General features: G+C 44.0%; 1 protein-coding gene across 2 annotated transcripts in view; it reads right to left on the reverse strand.

The window, feature by feature from the left end:
- nol4lb (nucleolar protein 4-like b) overlaps positions 1-10,874 on the reverse strand; it is an 86,460-nt gene extending 75,586 nt beyond the window's left edge. Inside the window, exon 1 of one of the 2 annotated variants that reach the window (XM_042096925.1) lies at positions 10,118-10,874. In XM_042096925.1, the coding sequence (XP_041952859.1) occupies positions 10,118-10,453 (336 nt within the window). In that variant the 5' untranslated portion in view covers positions 10,454-10,874. Of the gene's footprint in view, positions 1-10,111 lie in introns of both variants that reach the window. The other variant, XM_042096924.1, reaches the window with a different exon arrangement.
- Between the last annotated feature and the right edge of the window lie 12,297 nt (positions 10,875-23,171).

Here is a 23,171-nt window from a genome sequence, read left to right on the forward strand (position 1 = left end):
CTGTTCCACAGAATCAGTTAAGCAGATCAATAAATCACAACCTCTAGCCCTGTTTGGTAATAGGAGTTGGAGTTCACTGTGGTTTTTGTGGTTTTGTGCAATATGTGTGTGTCTGCATAATGGTTTGTGTTTGGTTTTCAAGTACCTTAGAGACAACACAGGCAACATGACATTTCTCATACACAAAGATATCAAGGGCCTACCCAAAAAATATATATAAACATAAACAGACAAGTAAAATATACATAAAAGACAAGTAAAATATATGTAAAAGTATGCTAGACAAAAGGACCAGTGCAAATCACTCACACACACACACATTCTCCCCGTGTGGGTTTCAGTCTGCCTACATATGCCAGTTCTATAATGACTACCCCAAATGCTACACTCCAAGCAGGCACTTTCTGCAGATGGAATCAGACTGCTCTAAGAGCAGTACTTAGTTATAACTGCTTAATATTTTACACTGATGAACATTGCTTTAGGCAATTTCTGGAAAGGTATCTAGGACTCAAAAAAACAACGCCCTCATTCCAGTCGGAAAAGTCCAAGACATTTTGTATTGTTTGTTGTAACTAATGAAACTTCACATTACAAAGTTTACACATCCAAGCCAACCTTTAAGGACACCAATTTTCTTTGTGAATGAATAATGTATCGTAAATAAACAATGTGTTTTTCCTTAAAATACAGGGGGCATGAGTATACACACGCATATGTTAAATTCCCATATAATCAGGCAGGCATATTTTTATTTTTAAAGGCCAGTTATTTCATGGATCCAGAATACTATGCATCCTGACAAAATTCCCTTGGCCTTTGAAATTAAAATAGCCCCACATAATCACATACCCTTCACCCTACCTAGACAATGGCATGGAGTACTTTCCATAAGATCATCTCTGAATGCAAATCAAACCAGTTATTAGGCTAACTGAAATAAAACCATACCAATCTAGGTACGGTGAAGGCTAAGAGAACTTTTTCAGGATGCATAGCATCACAAAGAATATTTCCCCATTTTTTAAGGCATTAAGGCATTTTTAAGGCATTTTTATTCCTCTTTTTAGTCAACTTTACCATGGGTGTGTAAACTTATTCTCACAACAGTATATGTTGGGTCTGTTAGTGGGTACTCCTTGTGTGTGTGTGTGTGTGTGTGTGTGTGTGTGTGTGTGTGTGTGTGTGTGTGTGTGTGTGTGTGTGTGTGAGAATTCTCAAAACATATTTTACACATCCAGCTCGAGAAATTTACAACAAAAGAGAGAAGACAGAAAATTGCAATAAAAGGACCATTATGCCCTCTGTACACACTCAACAAACACTGACAGGTGAATGGGTGGTTAGGGGCAATTACCAATAACAAAATTGTTGAGTTAGCAATAGCATCGACCTGGCTCGAGGATGATCACCTCTGTACTGGCATCCGAGATGTTACCATTAAAAACAGCACAATTCTGTAAAAGAAAAACTATATACCATCTATCTCTCTCTCTATTTCATTCATTGCTGCAACCTGGTGGTGGACCAGGAGTCATTGGCATTGGATTTTAGCACCATCTCTTTCTCCTCTTTTCAATTGGTCTTTCGTGCTCTTTTTTCTGGTGGCCATCACTAACGATGGGAGCTGTCAGGTGCCCATTTGCTTTACTCTAGGCTCCTCTGGGGTGATGTGTGTATGTGGCTGCTAAGTGGTTGAGCTCCTCTTTGTCACAGCCCCAGCAGGGTGTTAAACACTTGCACAGCCTAAGAACAGCCCCAATACACAGGGCAACTTGCAGGGCAGGCAATGTTGCTGGGCAATGTTCCTGAGTATTTTTATTTGGGCACTTAACCATTAATATTGGGCAACATTGTTTGCTATCTGAAGACTTTAATTACTCAGCAGGCATCTTGTCAAGATCATCCAATCAGAATGTTAAGAACAGGTGCAGTGATTGCCTGGCAACATTGCTCAAAACATCGCCGCATGTATCATCACCTTTATAGCCATCGCATGCCATTGCCATAGAGAACCTTTACAATTAGTCCAGCACACACTCATAGACATGAGTGAGTACAGGGATAGTACAGCACGTATAGGGAATCTTCACCAAGCTTGACACATCCACCTACTCAACCAACCAATTTGAAATGAGGAATTTCCCTGGTCGAGATCAACCCTTGTAGAAACTCAAGCATTCAGTGTGCGTCCACACAGGGTTTCTACAGAATGCCATTTCCAGAGAAGCTGAGGATGACTTATCTAGGCTAGTCCTCACAAATGGGTAAAAATAAGAATGCTTCCAAGTTAATAACATAGCACCAGTTAAAAGCCAGTAGAGGTGCCACCTGGGACAGTAGACTGTTTGAGCACTGGATGTTTCTTCTTTCATAGAGAGTGTCCTGGTAACCTAATAACTACCAGCAACTGGAATCGGGTTTGCACACACACAAAGCCTCATCTTATGAAGGTTCAACAGGAATGAAAAAGATAGAGAGCATCTTTAAGCGAGTGACCCTGAACATGTCGAGTTTAAAGAAAAACACACAGACACACACACACACACGGCTCAATTTACAGACAGAGTGCACAAAAATGTCTTGTTATCCAATTACCCAGTGCACTCCCACAGACACCAAACACTTCAAGTCCAAGGCTCTCCCAGATGCGACCCATCCAAACAACCTGTGCCATCTCCCAACACATACATGACTGAAGATAATGCGCGCGCGCGCGCACGCGCACGCACACGCACACGCACACACGCACACACACACACACTCCTACAAGCCCACTCAAGGCAAGCACATACACATATAGAAATAACACACACACATACACAAACACACACACACACAGAGAGATGCATGATAAAATGGTGACCAATTCTTGCTCTCTGAGCAAATCAGCCACCTTATTCAGCAAAGGGAAATGGATCTTGAATGTAAATCTTCAATGTAAGTTTGTGACTGTCCTGCCCCCCAAATACACACACAAAACCATCACTGAAAACACACACACACACACACACACACAGCAAACACATACACACACAACCATCACTGCAAACAGACACACACCCCCAACCATCACTTCAAACACACACACAAAACCATCACTTCAAACACACACACACACACACACACACACACACTCTTAACTAGCTTATTGGCCCTACACACGTACACACGTGCACTCATATGTAGTCATGTGTGGGTCAAATTGGTTGTTGGAACAGCTGAATGTCCTAGGGGCACACTGTCCCTTTTCTTCATGGACGCTCCTCCAAATGAAGTGGATTCAGTGACATGGGAGTGTGCTGGAGGGTGTGTGTGTGTGTGTGTGTGTGTGTGTGTTTGGAGTGGAGGTGAAGTGAGGCTGTGCTTGCGTGCGAGTGCAAGTGTGGGTTTGCAGTAATGGTTTAAACTCAGGAGGCATACCTGTGTCAAAGGTAATCCTCATCCCCATGGCCTTCAACCAAAATCATCGATGAAAATATAACCACTTTGGGGACAGTACTGATTGTATTGTTGAACACCATACTAAAACACTATCAATATTGATTTGGTGAAACGACAATTATAGAGACAAAGATAAACCAATATAATTACTAAAAGAATCCCTTCATGTTACAATCATGTGTTATTTCACACCACCACATTACCCTATCCAAACCTCCTTTCTTTTATCTCTGCTCTTCTTCCACCTTTCTTTTCTGCATCTCTCCTTTGTTCTTCTCCTCTCACTCATGTCCTCCCTCTCTCTCTGCTGTCCTTCTATCCTTTCTTCCCCCCTCCTCTTGTCTCCCAGTGCCTCCCTCTGTTTTCCCCTCACAGTCACACTGGCACAGGACTCCCAGTAACACAATTACTGCCAGCGAAGGATTTACAACCTCACAGAAAGCAGATACCACACCGGTCTGCACACATACACACGCGCACACACACAAAAATGGGGTCAGGGGTGGTGTGTTAGGGGATGGCATTGGGTATGTCTGTGTTTCTGGAGTAGGGCCTATCCCTCTGACTGCCAACATGATGTGTTAATATGGCCCGGTCTTCCATACACATTATTGCCTTTACTAAACTTAGATCTTTTCTGCAGAAAAACAATTGATTTCAGGCTGCTGCAGGACAATGAGAATAAACAAGTCATATATTACATGCTGCTTATTAGACAACATTTGAATTTTTGTTGACTCTGAATGTAATAAGTGCATCCCCCTGTCCACACAAGGCACAATAACACAAACACAGACACAGGGAGGTGGACCCTCATTCAGCACTATAGCTGCCACCATCACCCCCCCAGTCTCTTCAGCATTCACCTTCTCCTCTACGGATTTCTCCTTTAAGCTTTATTTAAGCTACTTTTAAGATAGTAGCTTGCCCATCACTAACTGTGTGTGCATATGTGTGTGAGTGTGTTTGTGTGTATGTACACGTGTACGTGTTTGACTGTGTTGGGGTTGAACTCAACGCCTGCATCCTGCTCTGTGACATTTGAAACTCTCCAGGCAATGCCACAAAGCCAGCACCAGAGGGGTAGGGGTGTGGGGTGCAACTGTGTGTGTGTGTGCGCGCATGTGTGTGTGTGTGTGTGTGTGTGTTTTTGAGGGGGAGGCAGAGTGAGGTGTCTGTGACAAGGCCAGAGCTAGAGGAGACCATAGGGGTTGGAGGGAGGCTACAAACACACATACACACACATGGACATGCGCACACACACACACACACACACACACACTAGTCTAGAATACCAGGGACAATGACAAGCTGTCCCGCGCTCATAATCACTCTGTACTCCGAGCCACTGAGAGGAACAGAGGGAGTGTGAGGGGGACGGGGAGGTGTGGGGGTGGCCGGCAGGTTGGGTGTCAATAGGGCCTGAGTACAAGGGAGAAGAGAGAGAGAAGAGAGGACAGGAGAGAGAGGAGGGAAGAGGGGAGGAGAGGAGAGGAGAGAGATGCAAGAGTACAGGAGAGGAGGGGAGAGGAGAGAGGAGAGACAAGCAAAAGACAGGACAGGGGGGAGAGGAGAGGAGAGAGGTGAGGGGAGGAGAGGAGAGAGAGGCGAGAGTACAGGAAAGGGGAGAGGAGGGAATATCTGTTCACCCCAACCAGCTGCAGTCAGCGCTGCACCTGGAGTATAACTCAGATCACCTGACTAATCAACGTTAGTGTCTACAGATACATGCAAGAACATAAAACACATGCAAACAAACACAGAAACACACAACCCAACTGTCAACAAGCGTTAAATGCACACAAACATAGATACACACAATCTTTACACACAGATGTCAACAGGTATGAAAGCAGAGGAGAGAGATACACATGCAAACAAAATGCACAGGAAAATACCAAACCATTGAACTAACATTCTCCTCTCACCTGAAGAGAGAGAGACATGCACACAGACACATACAAACACACTTGACCACCATTACACCAGCCTTCCATCTTGGAGAAGAGCTGGTGTCCCCTGGCTCACCCCGGGCCAGCCGCCCTCTCAGCAGCTGAGCAGAAGTGTGTAGGCTGGGAGCAGGGGGTTGGGGGCAGCCCTATGAGGGTCCTGCCAATTCACGTCAATTTAGCATATTTATTTCAGCAGGAGGGGGGCAGCCTTTGAGATTACAGAGATCCCAGAGCTGATAGGGGCAGTGGCTGGGTGAAGGGGGGGGGGGGGGGGGGGGGGGGTCGTCAATTAAGTTACCCCTGCAGGCCCACATTACATCCTAAACCGCCGATACATCACTGCCAACCAAACCAAAGCCAGAAGATACCCGGACTCACACACACACACAATCTCATGTTCATAAACACAAGCACTTGCCGACACCTAACTACTCCCTGGCCTGTTCTCATGCTAATTGTCCTTCCCCTGTGCAGGCTCATGCAGGGGGTGGAGGGGGGGGCGGTACTGATGTCACTGGTGATTGATGCTCATGTGACAGGAACAAGACACAGAGGCCCAGGCACAGCAGTACGGCAGACGCTCATGTGACCTGCAGGGCGGCCGGGACGGGCCGGGACAAGCGCCACCAGCTGAGACGGGGGGGCGCAAGCGCAAGCGTCGTCGGCCCGGAGAGGGAGGGAGCAGAGTGGAAGCCCCCCTCCCGCTGTGTGCTCCGTGGGCGAGCGTTTCTGATGGGCGTCTGGTGCCGACACTGCCTGCAGCCAATGCTCAAGGAAATGGATTAAAAAAATAGCTAACAAAATGACCCAGCTTTTCCTCTTGGCAAATTAATTTTTTTCTTTGTTTCTTTCTCTTTGTCTCTTCCTTATTTCCCTCTCTTTTCTCTCTTTCTTGTCCTTTTGTTCCCTGACTCACTATGCTTTCCCCAGCTCTCCCCATATCTCTGTCTGTTGGCTGGCTCTTTTGGCTATGCCTGTCATGCTGTCTGGCTGCAGCAGACAGGTGGACTGTGGGCCCGCCAGACTGGCAGCCTCCATATGAAGCTCTGAATGAGGAGGGAGGAAGCAACAGTTGATGGGAGAGTTGTTAACTTTGCTCTTCCACCTACACACACAAAAAAAAAAATACACATATAGACAGACACACATGAGCACAAACAAATGCATATACACATCCACACACATATGCGCAAGCAGACACACGCACACACACACACACACATACACACAGTGGCCATTCAGACTGTGTGCGTGCCTGCCTGCCTGTCTCTGAGCACCCCATCCAGAGAAGGAAAGAGGCGAACGTTGAGGGGCTATTAATAGTGTCCGCTGAGACGCTGGTGTCAACTGCATGTGATGGCTGAACTGGCCGTCTGCTTCCTCCTGCATGTCCCCCGCTCATGCTGAAATCCGCCCCCACCCCCCCACACCCCCTGCACCCCGCACACTGCCTGCTGCATCAGCTCTACCCCTTCTATCCCTCTCTCTTTCTCTCTCTCCATCTCTACCCCCCCTCTCTCCCCCTCCAATCTCTCTCTCTCTCTCTCTCTCTCTCTCTCTCTCTCTCTCTCTTTCTCTCTACACATTTCTTTATCTCAACTGTCTTTCTTCCACCATAGCTTCCTCTTTAGGGTCCCAATGATTCCTTTAGCCTCTTTTTCTCATCTTTTCTCTCTCTCTCTCTCTCCATCTGTCTTGCCGTCCCATTCACTATACTTACCATTGCCTCTTGTGGCCTTTGCTGTCCACTCCCTCCTTCCCTGTCTTTCTCCCTCCTTTCTCACAACCCCTCTGTAGCAAATACTTCCTATTTATCTCCATGCACTCAGATGTGTTGTTTTTTGCACTCTTCCCACCCCATCAACTCTCTGTTCTCCGCTGGTTCTTTATCATCCATATCCAGCACCACCATCATTGCACTGTTATTTTCCCCCGCTAAAGGTCTCTAAAGGTCACGCCAGATGACGACTCACTCTGCCCTCCTTGGAGTGCTGCTCTGCCTCTCTTTTTTAAGTGGAATGTTCTGTGCAATAATTCTGACTTGGATGAAGTGTTCATAGACTTTGGAAGCACACTATTCTTTAAATAATGGCAAAAACATTTAACATATGTCTTGAAGAGATATTGCTATCTCCACTGTTGTGTGTAGCTGTGTTTGGCTCTTGTATTTCCTGAGAGAATGCTACTCCCTGAAGACACCTGTCTGCACTTCAGAGGAGATAACAAGTAATAATCTGAAAATGTCTGGTCTCACCCAACAGGGGAATGAATAGTACAAAAAAAATTGGTAGACAAAATGTAAGACCCAATGACTCATGAATAATGTTAACATAAAAAGTAGTGAGTGTTACAGACACAGACAGTCACACACACATTCTCTCTGTCTCTTTGTTTCTCTCTCTCTCTCTCTCTCTCTCATTACACACACACACACACACACACACACACACACACAAATACACGGTTCTAGCATGGGACAGTCTGGTGGTTGGACCATAAATGGCCTCATTCATCGACTACAATAGTCTCTCCATTAACACTCCATACATGGATGGACACAGTATATAGATGGACATTTCATTTCCACAACAAAACCATATCAAATATTATCTTTGGATATGTACTTGTGCGGATATGTCCAAAGATATATCAACACAAGCATATCCAACACAACTTCAAGAAGCTCTTGTATAGCCAACTCTTCTGAGTACCTCTTCTCCTAACACATCTAACAATCCAACACACTTACCATACACTTCCTGTCTTCCCTTCTACTTCCTTCTCTCTCCATCACCATCTCATTCAACTGCACTTTGACCAGTACTCTAACTTTTGCACTCTCATCCTCTGGTAGTCTCATGGTGTTTGTAAGGTAGTATTTAATGTTACCTAAGGTCTTCTTTGCAATGTATCTTCAATGTTAATCCTCATTTTGTAAATAACTCTGGATAATAGTGTCTGCTAAAGAAACAAATATACATGTAAATGTAAACTAGAACCAACTACAACTAGCCTAATCTGAAGCTCTTTTATTCTTAAATCAACAGATGAGGAGAAACCACATATGAAATCAACACATCACCAACACATTACACTACCAAACCCCCATTAACACACACTGTGTGTTTGGTGAACTGTTTCAAACACAACCAGACTCAACCAGTTAGCTGAACCTGTGTGTGTGTGTGTGTGTGTGTGTGTGTGTGTGTGTGTGAGTGTGTGAGAGCGAGCGAGAGAGAGAGAGAGAGAGAGAGAGAGAGAGAGAGAGAGAGAGAGAGAGAGAGAGAGAGAGAGAGAGAGAGACAGACAGAAAGACCCATTCACTATTAAAAAAGCTTAATTAAAATCAATAATGCTGTGAGTGGATAGGAAAGCTAAAATAGGGGTGGGAAAATTAAGAGATTTTTAGAAAACATTTAAAAAATCTACACCAGGAATTTTGTGAAAGAATTAGCATAACGTGAGAAAAATCTCCATCTTCCTTTTTTATCCTACTCCCTACTCCACAACACTGAAGTAACTGCAACCTTTACACTAGTATTCTGGTCTGACCATTAGGCAACACGGCACAATAATGCTGACTATGTCACACAAAAGACATTTGGCTGACATGGGCAAAGCATTTCATAGTCTCCATTTGCTATGGAGCTCATATGGGGAAGCGCTCCTGGACAGGGGGTGGCATCTCAGGTAGAAGCAAATGGATTGGTAAGCTCTATGGACCCCAGACACAAAGGATCCTTGCTCATACTTATTTGCATGCCTTACACTTAAGGGTCTTGGTTTTCATTTGGATAAAGTAAATTTTTCTGTAAGTAGCTTGAATACTAAAACAAAAGATGATTATAATTTAGTAATCAGACATGTTATTTATTGGCTATGGCCTAAGTATCTCTATTGTATACCGAAATTACACGAATGTTTAAGAGAAATCTCAAATAGTTTGATGGCGGAGTTGGACGATAAAACAGCAACAGCCAATGGCCAGATCACGACCTCTCTGTGACCGACCCGTCAGAGACAAACCTCCGCTTTGGAACATGGGGTTAGGCTGGCGCTTGGCAGTACCCACACGGCACAGCAGGACACTTCTGGAAAAGGCTACAGCCTACTTACGAAATATGTACATCTATTACGCGAAATAACTATTCCATAAAGGTCCATTGTTATTTGCTAAAAAAAAATAGCTCAACATGTTAAATCTGGAATGGCTACGTAGCCTACGATCGCGCGCGTAAAAGGCGTCAAAAAGCACTCGTCGCCCGTGATGCTTCGAACATGACACACCTCTCCATCTCATTGGCACTGGGCAGACACGCAAGCTCACGGCACGCACATAATTCAACTGATGATTAAACACTAACAAGTGATGTGTTAAATTAATCGTGCATTTACAAGACAAGCTTACATTTGTTTTAGTATGCAACACAAGGGAACAGGCATATGCCATATGACTTTCATTATTTGGGGTGGCACCGGTCGTGCCCACGGTGGGAATGACGGGGCATGAGCAACTACAGGACACTTTCAATGAGTAGTAATATCAAGTGTGTGTGACACATAGGGATAAAATTGAGAACCGAAAGTTGGCAATTTACCAGTTGCATGGTGGCCCCGCGGGGAGAAAACCCCCTCTGAATTTGCATCTAACCAAATAAGACAGGCTGCGCGTCGCCTTGTATGTATGCTATTGTGTCAAAAGAAAAGACACTTACACTAACCGTTGCCTTGATGGGGACGTACAGGACAGGTCTGCCAGAGCCCTCGTTCGCATTTTCGTCCTCAGCGCTCCCGACCTGAAACCCCTTGGATTTCACCCAGAATTTAAATTTGGCGTTGATATGGTTGCTCTCGAGGTAGACGCCGTCGGAGTCGTCGCCTTGCATTAGGGTCTGGAGAATTTTGTTGTATTTTCGTCGGGTGACTGTCTTTGTTTTACCCGAGTCACCATAAGTCCGGAGACACCAGTCCTGAAATTCACTGAACATCTCTCCTTCCCACACAACGGGGCTCTGGCTACGTTTCGTTGACACCACGCTCGTTCTTTTGGTTGACATCGCTTTTTCCGTACGAAAACCCCAGCCCTCCAAACTGAAAGAGCTATATATTTCTGTGTAAACCACTCTCTGCTTTCCGTAATGAACTAAAGTATTCTCTGAGAATATATCAAGCTACTAGTCATCCTTATTTGAACAAAAAAGAAATGGTTTCCAATCTATGAAGATTTGTGAGCACGCACACCTGTTTGCGGAATCGTTTGGTCTCCTGTCCCAAAGGATGACAAACAAATGTCAGACCCACGAGCCTACCCTCCACTGAGGAACTGAGAGAAGGGGCTGTCCTACGAAACGGGTATCTCCCACCTGTGTCTTGTTGGTCCTCTGGCTAATTAGGTCGTTTTTTTGTCTTTTTTGGAAATATGAAGGTAATGGCTACGCTTTGGTCAAGAAAAATAACGGATACCAAATCACGGATAGGCTATCAAATCACGGATATCAAACCACTAACAACGGATAAATGTGTCGTACAATTGAATAAAATGAAATATGTATATTCGTCGGGCTGTTGAGCGTGGTGCAAACGCCAGCTAATAAAGCACCATGAACTGTGCTGAATAACCTGCGTATAGGCTACACCCCCTCTCTTTCAACTCCACCACCTGATAGCCTAGTCCACTAGTACACCACCTGTTAGAATCGGACGGATACGCCGACTGCCCCGAATCGCTTATTCTCTCTCTGTAAAGGGCATGAAGCTACCCTGACCAGTTATCGAATACATTTTGGGTATGACTCAAACAAGGATACGGAGCAACATGATTTGGGGACGGTTTGTGGTTTGTTCCACCCGTAAAGCGCACCCTGCGTTGCTGGGACTGGGTGCGCACGATACAGGAAGTAGCCTGTACGCTATCACTCAGCAGCAGCCTAAAATGAAAACGAAGCAACGTGGCTGTCCCAGGAGGCGAAGAACACCTTTCACTGTGAGACACGTTCCTATTTCTAAAAAAAAAATCGTTCAATTTGAACTTGAGCGCCACTGACATAAAAAAAAGAGTTCACCGTATAAAACGAAATTTAATCGACACCCATATCCGAAAAGGCAAATAAAACATTTTGTGTTTTGTTAGAAAATGATGAACATGAATTACGAAGCGAATAGCCATTCAAAATAAGCCTGGCTTCGTTCGCGTGCGTGTTTTTTTGGGAAGTGACATTTTTTGTCTTTGCTAGTGCCGCTCGTTGAGGCTCTCTCCGTCCGTTTAAGTCATTTTGCTCTCTGTTGTTAGTTGCTGTTGTGGTCCCATCTATGCGCCAGATATGATCTCGAAATCACTCAAGCAAAACAGGCAAATAGAGCTTGTTGTTATGCCACAATCTAACCTAACGTGCCTTTGATATTAAGTTAGTTAAGACAAGATTGATTTCATTCATTGGATCATAGCCTACATATTCATATTGATTGTGTGTCATGAGTTGCAATGATGGACATTGGGAGTAGGCCTGTCAAACTCGATTCCTTTTAAGGATCCGGGTTATTCTGAGTCACTCACTAAACTGATCCGGGTTGAACGAGTCACTTGAGTCACTTGAGTCAGTATTGCTAAATCGCAAAGAAATTCAGTCCTACGTTCAAGCAGTGCCGTGGGGTGCTTCATTTCGTTAAGTGCCTTCTCATGTTGGATGTGGATCCTTTAGCCTTTAGAGTTTTGCTCTCCTGGTCAAAGTGCATCCACACATTGTTCATCTTTTTGGTGCTCATGTTCAGAAACGTTGATCTTATTGACAGAGAGGGTAGCCTATATTATAATAATTAATTATTTGTTGTTGTTAGACAATAGAAAAGTTTGCCTAGGTCTAATGCTACTCTGCTACAATGTTTATTACCACTACTACTAATAGTAGGCTACTAGGAATCTATTCTAATAAGTATTATAGGCTGCTAATACTAGGCAACTAATATTACTATTAATCATGGCTATACTGTTAGGTAGCCTAATATAATATAATATAATATAATATAAAATAGCCTAATATAATAGCATCAAAACCTCCACCCACTCACGGGAAAGAAAGCAGTTTGAGCCAGACTGTTTATTTATTGTCTTAACCTAGCCTAAGCAATTGACTTTCAATGTAGACATAGATACAGGAACGTAGAAATGCCCTGCAGTGAATAAATTATTATTATTGTTATTATTATTATTATTATTTCTACTACTACTACTATTCTCATTAGGCCTATTATTATTATCACCTTGACACGAGTAGAAACTAGGCTACTCGCTTGTCTACAGATCCTCTCATGTAGCCGGCTGATTCGACTGACTCGCACTCATAACAACATAACGTAACCGGTCCGCCCGGCTGATCCAAAAGACCCAGGTAGGCTAGCCTACTCAAGCAACTCCATACAGAGCTTGCAATGTTTCGGACTGTCTTCACGACCTAATTGCATTTTAAAGTAGGCTATGCGTGCAGAACATATGTTATTTCAGAAGTGAAAGCATGGCTTTTGTTGTGGATTTGTTTTTCACCTTGACGAGGAGTTACTCTCCCCTCTAAAGATCCACTCATGACAACGTAGCCGGCTAATTCGGCTGACTCGCACTCATAACAAGATAACGTAACCGGCCCGCCGGGGTGATCCGACTGACTCAGGTAGCCTACTCAAGCAACTCCATACAGAGCTTGCAATGTTTCGGACTGTCTTTGCGACCTAATTGCATTTTATAGTAGGCTATGCGTGCAGAACATATGTTATTTCAGAAGTGAAAGCATGGCTTTTGTTGTGGATTTGTTTTTCACTTTGACGAGGAGTTAGGCTACTCGCTGCTCTAAAGATCCACTCATGACAACGTAGCCGGCTGATTCGGCTGACTCGCACTCATAACAACGTAACCGACCGCCCGGCTGATTCAACTGACCCAGGTAGATACTCAAGCAGCTCCATGAGCGTGCAGTTCGGACTGTCTGCACGACCTAATTGCATTTTAATATGCTACATCTATACACCAAATCTAATTATGTCTAGGCTACATGCAGAACATTGAATGTTATTTCAGAAGTGGAAAAATGGCTTTTGTTGTGGAATTGCTTTTCACCTCGAGGAGGAGCTACTCGCTCTCGCAGATCCACTCATGACAACGTAGCCGGCTGATTCGACTGACTCGTACTCAACGTAGCCTAACCGGCCGGCTGATCCGACTAACCCGGATTGCTACTCAGCCGCTCCAATGAGTCTCATGGTCTGTGAGTCTGCAATGTTTCCGGCTCTGCGGGAAGTTAACCAGTTATCTCGGACTGCCTGCTCACTCAGTCGCTTGAGTTAATTTGTGGTTGCCTACGAAATTGTTACATTTTTGGCAGCTACGATGGCTAGGGCTAGGAGGCTAGCTAATGTTGCAAGAGGTTTGTGTGTGGCGCTGTTTATCGTTTTAGATTGAATTGTAGTAGGACTCAACTAATCCGAGTTAATGATACTAGAGACTCGCGACTCATGGGTTAATTTAAAGACACGGGTGAAGGATCCGAGTGAATCACGACTTAAACACCTTTAATTGGGAGTGAAACGAGTGAAAACGATTGTCTGAGTGCAAATTCAAATTGAACCAAAGGACTACTACTAGATTACTAGTAGTCAACATTACTGTTGTGGACATATTCATTAGACAACCAGAGCCACAGAAATTAAGATTGATAGGTTCACATCTATTGTCTCTGCATAAACTTATTTCAGAATGTTAGTAATAATCACCCAACCTGAAATACTCCAGGTTTTACCTAAGGAACTGAGGAACTAAATTTTTCTACATTTGTTTATGTTTCTATTTCTCTGTGTCTTCTGCATTCATAATGATCATAAATCTGAGTGTTTACCCACCACAACTGGAATTTGTACAATTTCAGTGCACAGTAGATGAGAATTTCACTTGGTCAGTCAAAGGGAATAAGAGGAGCTAGAATTTAAAACAACCTTGAAAGAGCTGGAGTCGCTGCTTGAACATGCCGTTCCCAAATGGCTGTGTTTGGGTAAGCGTGGTGCACTATGCCTGGGTTAGTCTACAGGACTCCCACAACAGGATCCCTCCTAGTCTAGACGACATCAGCACTAATAGAGCTGATGTAGTTCCCGCACAGCTCAGGAAAATAACATGACAACCTGTTCTGTGCAGTACGGAGGACATCTATCTTTAGTTGTTAATAATGATTCCTCACAGATGCTCTATCCAGGCAAAAGTTGCTGTTATTATTCTTGAGGGAATAGTTCCCTGAGTTTGTTTGTTTGTGTGTGTGTGTGTGTGTGTGTGTGTGTGTGTGTGTGTGTGTGAGAAAAACAGACCCTCTCTCTTGGCCCACCTCCAGGCAGTTTGGTGCACATGAACGGTTGAGATGACACCTGTCCTGATTGTTTAAAACAAGCCCTCTCACAGTCCCTTGACACCAAGAGTACAACTGGTCATGCTTGTGTGTGCATGTCTGTGTGTGTGTGTGTGTGTGTGTGTGTGTGAGAGAGAGAGAGAGAGAGAGAGAGAGAGAGAGAGAGGAAATATCATACTGCACAGCAGCACATTAAGATAGTAGCATCTGTATTATACCCTGGGCCTGTGGGGGTTCTAATCAATATCCTCCCATCCTACAGAACCCCACTCACCCCTCCACCCCTCTCTTCTTGCCCTCCCTCCCTCTCCCCGGAGCCGGAGTTAGAGCCCCAAGACAAATGTCAAAATAGTCCCATACAATGGGAAGTGAAAGTCTGTTACAAAACCTCCCAGAGCTCACTCTTCCTCCCTTTCCCCTTTCTGTCCACGGCGCAGGAGGTTTGCAGTGGGCTGGTTGGACAGAAAACTGGACAGTCATCTGCGGTTAACCCACCCGTTTTTTTTTTGTTTTGTTTTCCCCTCTGCAAAAAAATACACTGGAGGCCCTCTCTGTCGAAATCCCAACCGCTCGGCTTGGGGGACACCAGACCAAAGGAGTTTTGGAACTACAGTCCTTATTTTTTAAATGTTTCTTAATTTAGAGGATTCGGTTAGATAGAACATAATTTTTTACATAACTTTTTAATGTGTCAGGATTATGAGAATTGTCAAAGAAGTTGCAAATTGGTGTGTCACTGATGTATCATAGAGTTGTCACTTTCAGAAGTAGATCTTGTGTCAGAGTAACAATAAAAAATCCCAATGTGTTATACAAGTACTTGGGGACATGCATGCATCCATACACAAAGGTTAGTTTCTGAGATACAATGCTCGCACTCTCTTGATGTGGATTTTTTCAGTTCAAATTGACATTTGAACTTCCCTTGATTGATTCAGTGCTGACAAAGCATGTGTAAGTCAAACTGTCCCACCAGAAAACAGGAACCTGCCTAAGAGTCAGATAGAGGGGTTGGTTTCCTAATTTATCGATGGTGTGCCCAGAGTTTCAACCACAGCTAAGCCAATTATACTCATTGGAACCTTTTTCACTGAACTGTTTTCATTTGTAAAATTCCATTCATAAAGTATAATTGTGTCACAGGCACCATCTACAGTGTAAAATACAGATACAAAACTCAACTTAGATTTGTGTGTGTGTAACCTTATGTATTGAATGTTATGCCCTAAAGCAAACAAAAAAATATGTTGTGTGTGGAGAATTATCGGTGTGGCTTAAATCAGACCTATGTCAACAATGCCTATCCAATTAGGCATGACCCAACAATTTGCAGACCATATAGAAACCATACATTCCCTTTTCCCCTGGCTTTAGTGACCAGCAAATACCACCACATAAATAAAGAAAACTATCACTTTGTATTAATCATCATTCTTCTCCAAAGAGGTATGCATACATTTATCACAACATAGCATTGTGTATGATGTGTGGTTTGTGTTTGGTTCTGTGCTTGTGTGTGTGTGTGTTTGTGTGTAGAGTTGCGGGAGCAGGACTGTTCACCGTGGTCCAGTTCCATGCAGAACTGCACTGGGTTAGTTTAGTCTATCTGTAGCTATGACGCCAGTTGGACTGTGGGTGTGTGATGCGGTGGTTCAGCTTAGGTCTGTCTGCTCTACTAGTGAGGCAACATCCTTAGCTGCATGCACATGCACTCACACACACACACACACATGTATACATGTATGAATACACACACACATTCACGCACATACAGATACTGACATATTTCTTTGAATCTTACTTACACAGACACACACACACACATGCAGGGAGAGAGAGATTCTATACACTCTCAGAGATAGAGGTCAAGGCAAATCCATTTCACTGACCTTATCATAAAAGACCATGCTTGCTTTGCAAATGTGAAAAAGGTGCATATAAGCCATGGAGATCTTTTCAAAGCAGTGCATGATGGCCATGTCCTCTCATCTATCCCAGCAGTGTATGGGGGGGTGAAGGGCATATAGTCACTTTCTGGTGCCAGAGGTGTGTATGGGGGTTTAACACTTCAGTCAGTCTAAACTAAAGGCAGCCCTATTTTAGGCAGTTGCATTTTGCATCTCGAGATCATACCAACAGGAAGTCTTGAAGAGAAAAAAAACGATCCATATCTTTTAGACTGCCCCATGCACTCTCGCACAGGACTGAACTCAGAGTGCTGAACAACACCTCTGCAAGATGACCTCTGCAAGATGGATCCGCTTCTAACACGAGTGGAGATAGGACTGCCTGAGAGGTACTAAACAGGAGATAGCAAACCTCAACCAGCAGTGGGGCCCCCTCTCTGCCTGCAGTGTGCAGGGAGCACCAGATCAACCAAGCAGATTTGTCGCCATGTTGTGTAAACATTGAGCAATGTCCTGGAACTTAAGAACACACCGACACCAGTTTCACTTCAGCATGGGACGGCAAGAATTTGTTAGGCATTGTGTAGACACACAGACACAGCTCTCTCAGCTTGAAGAAGGTACTAGTTAGATTTTGGATTTACAATGAAAAGGCAATTGTCTCCCCCAGCTCATTTATCTTTCCCACAGGTAGAAAGTAGGCCAGCAGCACTCTGGCTCAAACACCAAATAACCTAACTCCCACCGATCCATAATGCCGTATCTAATTATTACGGCGTCCACAGACTGCTCACACGCCATAATAGCTATTTAACGATCCTCTATCCATCTTTTTGGAAGCCTACCTAATAAAGATCATTTTTTAAAAAGGACCGTGCAACATTCACCTCTGCTGTAGATGGATTTCAGTGTTTGAGGTTCCAAAATGAATGGTTTCTGAATGTCAGAGAGGCAACTTATTTGTGACTAAGGAAAGAATATACTCATCATGTTAGATGAGGTGATCTACAATTTAATAATTAAAATCCACTCATTTTGCACATATTTGCAATTTCCTGCCTGATCTCCAGGTAAATATATTAATACTATTGAAGTGTGTCATTTAGAATAGTTGTTAGGGTTCAGAATGTGAACATTTACACAAAAAATTCCAATGCCATGAGATGTTATTAACTAACCAAGATTTCAACCAAAAATCTTTGGTTGACAGTCATCACAGTCATCAGTCAGCAGTCTATTACAAATAGATGTACATATATGTAGCCTACAACACACAAACTTTATTGCTGGGGGAGACAGAAGGAGGTGTGTGTATGAGAGAGAGAGAGAGCGGGAGATAGAGAGAGAAACAGTCAGAGAGAGAGAGAGAAATGATACCTGAGACATTCAGGGTTTGATGATGGCTAGGGACCGTGCTTCAGTAACACTGAATTGCATTGCCTGAGAGGGATGAGCGATGAATGCATAAAATGTGTGTATGCAGCAGTGTGGACAGACAGTGTGGTTCTCTCATTCTCGGCCAGCTGGACTTCAGTGAAGCAGATCAGAGACCCGTTCAGCACACAGGGAGAACCAGGGAGCTGCATTCAGATGTACCGCCCACCAACCCTCTTGTGCTGGGTCTGTTGACTCCTTCACCTGAACATTATGTCTGTGTTTACTATCTATGCTCCCAGTAATAAATCTTAAGCATATCTGTTTTTTTCTGCTTGTCTCTATGCGTTGCTCTTATGAGACCTAGCTTTCTGTTTCTGTTTTTTCCTTTACATTTCTCTATCCCTCTCTCTCCATTTACCTTTACCTTGTCCATTTCTTCATATTCCTGTCTATGATTTTGTGAAATGAATCTTCATTCACTCCACCTCTTTTTCTCGTTCTCTTTCCATCTCTCTCCCTCTCTCTCTGTCTTCTCCCCCCACACACACACACACACACACACCCATCTTGTGAGAGCTCAGAACACGCAGCCATGCCATCCCATCCCCCTCAGAAGAGCTGTGCCTAGCCTTGAAACCTCAGTCCCACTGAAAATATGCTAATCTGCCAGGGGCTGGCAGAGCCTGTCCGTCCCCACCGGCTGAGGAGGCAGCACCACGCTGCCGTGTCGGCTGGAGCAGAGCCTCCTGCTTCAGGGGAAGAGACACCACACACAGGGCAAGAAGGCGAGGGAGCAGGTTAAGGCAACATGACCTTTCGAAATTTGGAAGTGTGGTGACTGGCACTTTCGGTTTGTGTGTGTGTGTGTGTGTGGGTGGGGGGGGGGGGGCGAGAGAGAGAGAGAGAGATGCTTTGTGTATGTGCATCATGCGTATCTGCACCATGTGTTTCCCCGTGTTTGTGTGGTTGTTAGTGTCCAAAGCTCTCAAGAGGTGTTGAGATTTGTACAGCCAAAGGATGTCTCAGCAGAGAATTACCTTCCCAGATTTGACTTGACCACTATTATCGTTTATTATTGTTAAGACTAGAAGGAACCAACACTAGCAGATGCATTAAAACACACACACACACACACACACACAGTAATGATGTCAGTGTGTATTGAGTCCATCTGTCTCAGAGATTTGTCAGACCTATTGACTCATCTGACCCCTGACCCCACCACCCTATCAGGCTTTGCCCCAGGTCAGGGCTAGCGTGTGCCTATGTCGCAGCTGCCTGAGTGTGTGTGTGTGTGTGTGAATGAGGTGCGAGAAGACCCACCTTCTCAATTCTGGCCATGGCAATTCAGCCATAATTAAAAGGGCAAGCCTGAGAGCTCCCCTGAAAAGGGTTTCCAGTCTCCCCTCCTCCTTTCTGCGGCCGCCCTCATCCCGTCATCCCTCTCTCTACACCTCCACCTTCTCTGCCTCTGCAGCTTTGTGTATGGGGGAATGGCCACCAACCCACCTGCTCAGTCAAGATCGAGACACCCGATTCTCCTCTCCGAACAATCTGAGCTTTGCGCTCACTATTGATGAGGAACAGAGGGATTTGGTGCTCTGAAAGCTGGAAAATAAGATATATTTTGTTTACATACAACTCCCATAAGATGACTATACAACAGATCAGAACACCCAGTTGTACTAAAACTATTCACAAAAAAACAGTTCACAGTCTTGAATTTCCCCTGGGGATCAATAAAGTATCTATCTATCTATCTATCTATGGCCCAGGCAGAGATTTTGTTTTTAGTATATAATTGTAGCCAGTAAAAATGGTGCAGTGCTAGCCCACAATATACACAGACTGTGGTAAATGTCACCACATTTATGTATATGTAAAGGTTTAGTCTTTACAACAAAATGGGAACTTGCACCTAAGCCTAATAATCAGGCACCAATTAAGAAAGGGTACTTTAAACAAAAGGAAGCACAGCACTATTTGATGTTCACACACACACACACACACACACACACACACGCATAAACACACACACACATAAACACGTGCACACACACACAAACACACACACAGACATACACCCCCAGACATACAGACACACACACGCATGCACGCACGCACACACACACACACACATGCATGCACGCACGCGCACACACACACACACACTCTTCTCACCACACACCAAACCTCATCTCACCTCCCCACACACAGGAGTGGGTCCGTTGAGAAGTGCCCCATGGTTTGTGCAAACAGCGAGTGATAGCAGCAGGTGTGCACTGGCAGGTGCCCCCCTCTGGGACTGTGCCTAATCTCGTTTGCTCCCCTACCTGCCCCGCACGGGGAGGGTGTGTGTGTGTGTGTGTGTGGCGGGGGGGGGGGTGTTACTGGGGGAAGGGCGAAAGAAGAGCCTCCATCTCACAGACACCAGCTGCAGGATCACAGAATTAAGCAGAAGTGAGGTTTCTAAAGTGAGGTTGTACAAACAACATTGTACCCCCCCCCCCCCTTCCCTGTTCTCTGTACATCGAGTCAATTCAATTCATTGGGAAATTCTGTGTGATTTCCAACAAATTGTTGTCAGCAGTTTGTTTCTTTCCTGCCATCTCATGTACCAACAACAGCAGATTGCCCAAGGTAAAATCCCTGTCGTTCTTTCAAGCTACAATCAACATTTTTTGTTTCTACTCTCTCCCTGCCATCAATCCTGACAAACACAGTCGTCTTCTGGGTCCCTCTGGCAGGGAAGCGGCAGAGGAATGAATTTCACTCACTGTACGTCTGAAGCGTGAATGGAGAATTGTTGGTGATCTGAGGCTCATTTTCTGACAAGGTACGGTAAAATATCTGTGCCAGTGTGTATTTCAACAACATCGAAAAGTTATGAGCAAAGACAGTACTTTGATTTGAGGATTGGGATCTCTCACCATCTCTCACATTTGAAACAAAAGGCCATTAGTTTCATTGGAAATGATTAAAACTAGGGCTGTCAAAATAACTGATTAATTTTGATTAATTCATTTGAGAAAAAATAACTGATTAAAAAAATTAGTGCAGATTAATCGATTCCTTATGACCTTTGACCCAAGCCGTTCTAGTCAGTAAAAATTAAACTGTAAAATGAAGGAGAGAGAAGAAAACGTGCTGCCTGGATCATTGATTGGAACATTTACTTTTAAAAAACGCCCTGATGGTGTTGATAAAAACAAAGTGTTGAAAATAAAGTCCTTTGCAATGTCTGCAGCAAGGAATTTGCACATCACCGGAGATCATCAACTCTATAGTCGCACATCAATGCAAAGGAATAAGTGTTCACATTGAGGGGAGTGTTAATTTATTTTCATTGTGTCCTCTAGGTTATATCTGTGGCCTGAAATGCCTTGTATGTGAAGAAAAAACTTCTTCCCGAAGCAGTTTTGAATTTATTTCCTCAGCATATTAGGTCATATCATAGATTATTATGGCCGTTATTTGAACAGTGAAAATAATAATAAGAGTTTTTGAACTTTAATGTCACTAATGCTGATTATTCAATGATTCAACTTGAATTTAAATATTTAAAATACTTTTACAGCAAAAATTATATATGCGATTAATTTAGATTAATTAATCACAGAGTATGTAATTAATTAGATTATTTTTTTTAATCGATTGACAGCCCTAATTAAAACACAAAGCAAATGAACCCCCCCCCCCCCCCCCCCCCACCCCACACACACACACACACAGCTAAACTACAGGAAAGGCATTTGCATTTCTTCATGTTCTATCACTATTTTTTTTTTGGGAGGGGGGGTATCAGGCAGCATAGCTCAGTGGTAAATAAGATTTTTGTTAGCAATTTGTGAGATTCGTATACTTGAGGTTGTACTTGCCACAACGCACTGACATCCTTCTCTTTATGAATGCTTGTGAAAATACTGAGAGGTGAATTCTGTGTCTATTTCTATACCTCTCTCCTGTCTGACTCCTCTTTTGTGTGATCCTGTATGTGCTATTCACCAGCAGCTATGCCTTGGGGCTCACCTAGCGTGGCCAGTCTTCCTTTCAAGCCTCAGATTAAACATGTTTCCATTCCTGTTTTTCCACTGCATAGCATAGCCAACTCTGTGCATGCCATCCGTCTTTCAATTCCTCTCTCAATGTGCCATTTCTCTCTTTATTTTGTTTGAGTTCAGTTACCAATCCACTTTCATTTTATTTACCTTTCATTATCTCTCTCTATCTCTCCCCCTCCAACACTCTCTCTCTCTCTCTCTCTCTGTTATCCATCTCATAAATAATATAAAGAATCTCTGGGAGATTCTATTCAGGTCTACATACACTGATGTATAGTGTGCAGAATGGACTTTATACAACAATATACACCAATTCAAAAACATGACATTTTCCTAATTTTACCGAGTCCATCTTCACAGCCATTCACTTGCAGGGCTAAACAGATCTACGCATGTTCAGCCTGGTTGCCTTATGGGCAGACAATGAATGGGAACATCCCCAGGAGAGAGAGGGGTGGCACCATCTGTTGTGGTGACAGGAGTGCGTTTTCAGTGCGCGTGACCCATACAGGGAAACATTTTCAGCGTTCACCTGTGTGAGGCACAAAGCCAGGCGAGGTACGAGGCATCCTTCTCACCAGAGGGTTCTAGACATCCCTGTTTCTCCAGAACAAAGAAGAAGCAGGATGAAATTCACCAGAGAGGGATTCCTGACATATGGGGTGTGTTGAACTCAGCCATGAGAGACATCAAACTCAATTCATCTAAAAGCCACCATCCACAGGTCTACAGAGATCTCTCTAAGCACACAGCCCAAAGGTGTGTACTTTATGAGCTCCCCCATCCCTCCCCTCTCTCTCCCTCCCTCCCTGCCTCCCTCCCCACCCCACCCCACATCACCATTAAGCAACTGCTACTGACAGAACAAGCAAGCAGGAAATACCACAGATACAGTGTCTTATGGACATGACTTTGAACCAAACCATGCCGCTTAAATAATTTGCAAAGATTTTGCAACCTTAGCACAAGCTGACTTTATGTCAACGCAAGGATGATATCATTTTTATTCATTTCACACTGAATTATCCAATACAATTTACAGTTTCAAGA

This window comes from Alosa sapidissima, chromosome 7 (assembly GCF_018492685.1).
Source record: "Alosa sapidissima isolate fAloSap1 chromosome 7, fAloSap1.pri, whole genome shotgun sequence".
Lineage (NCBI taxonomy): Eukaryota > Metazoa > Chordata > Actinopteri > Clupeiformes > Clupeidae > Alosa > Alosa sapidissima.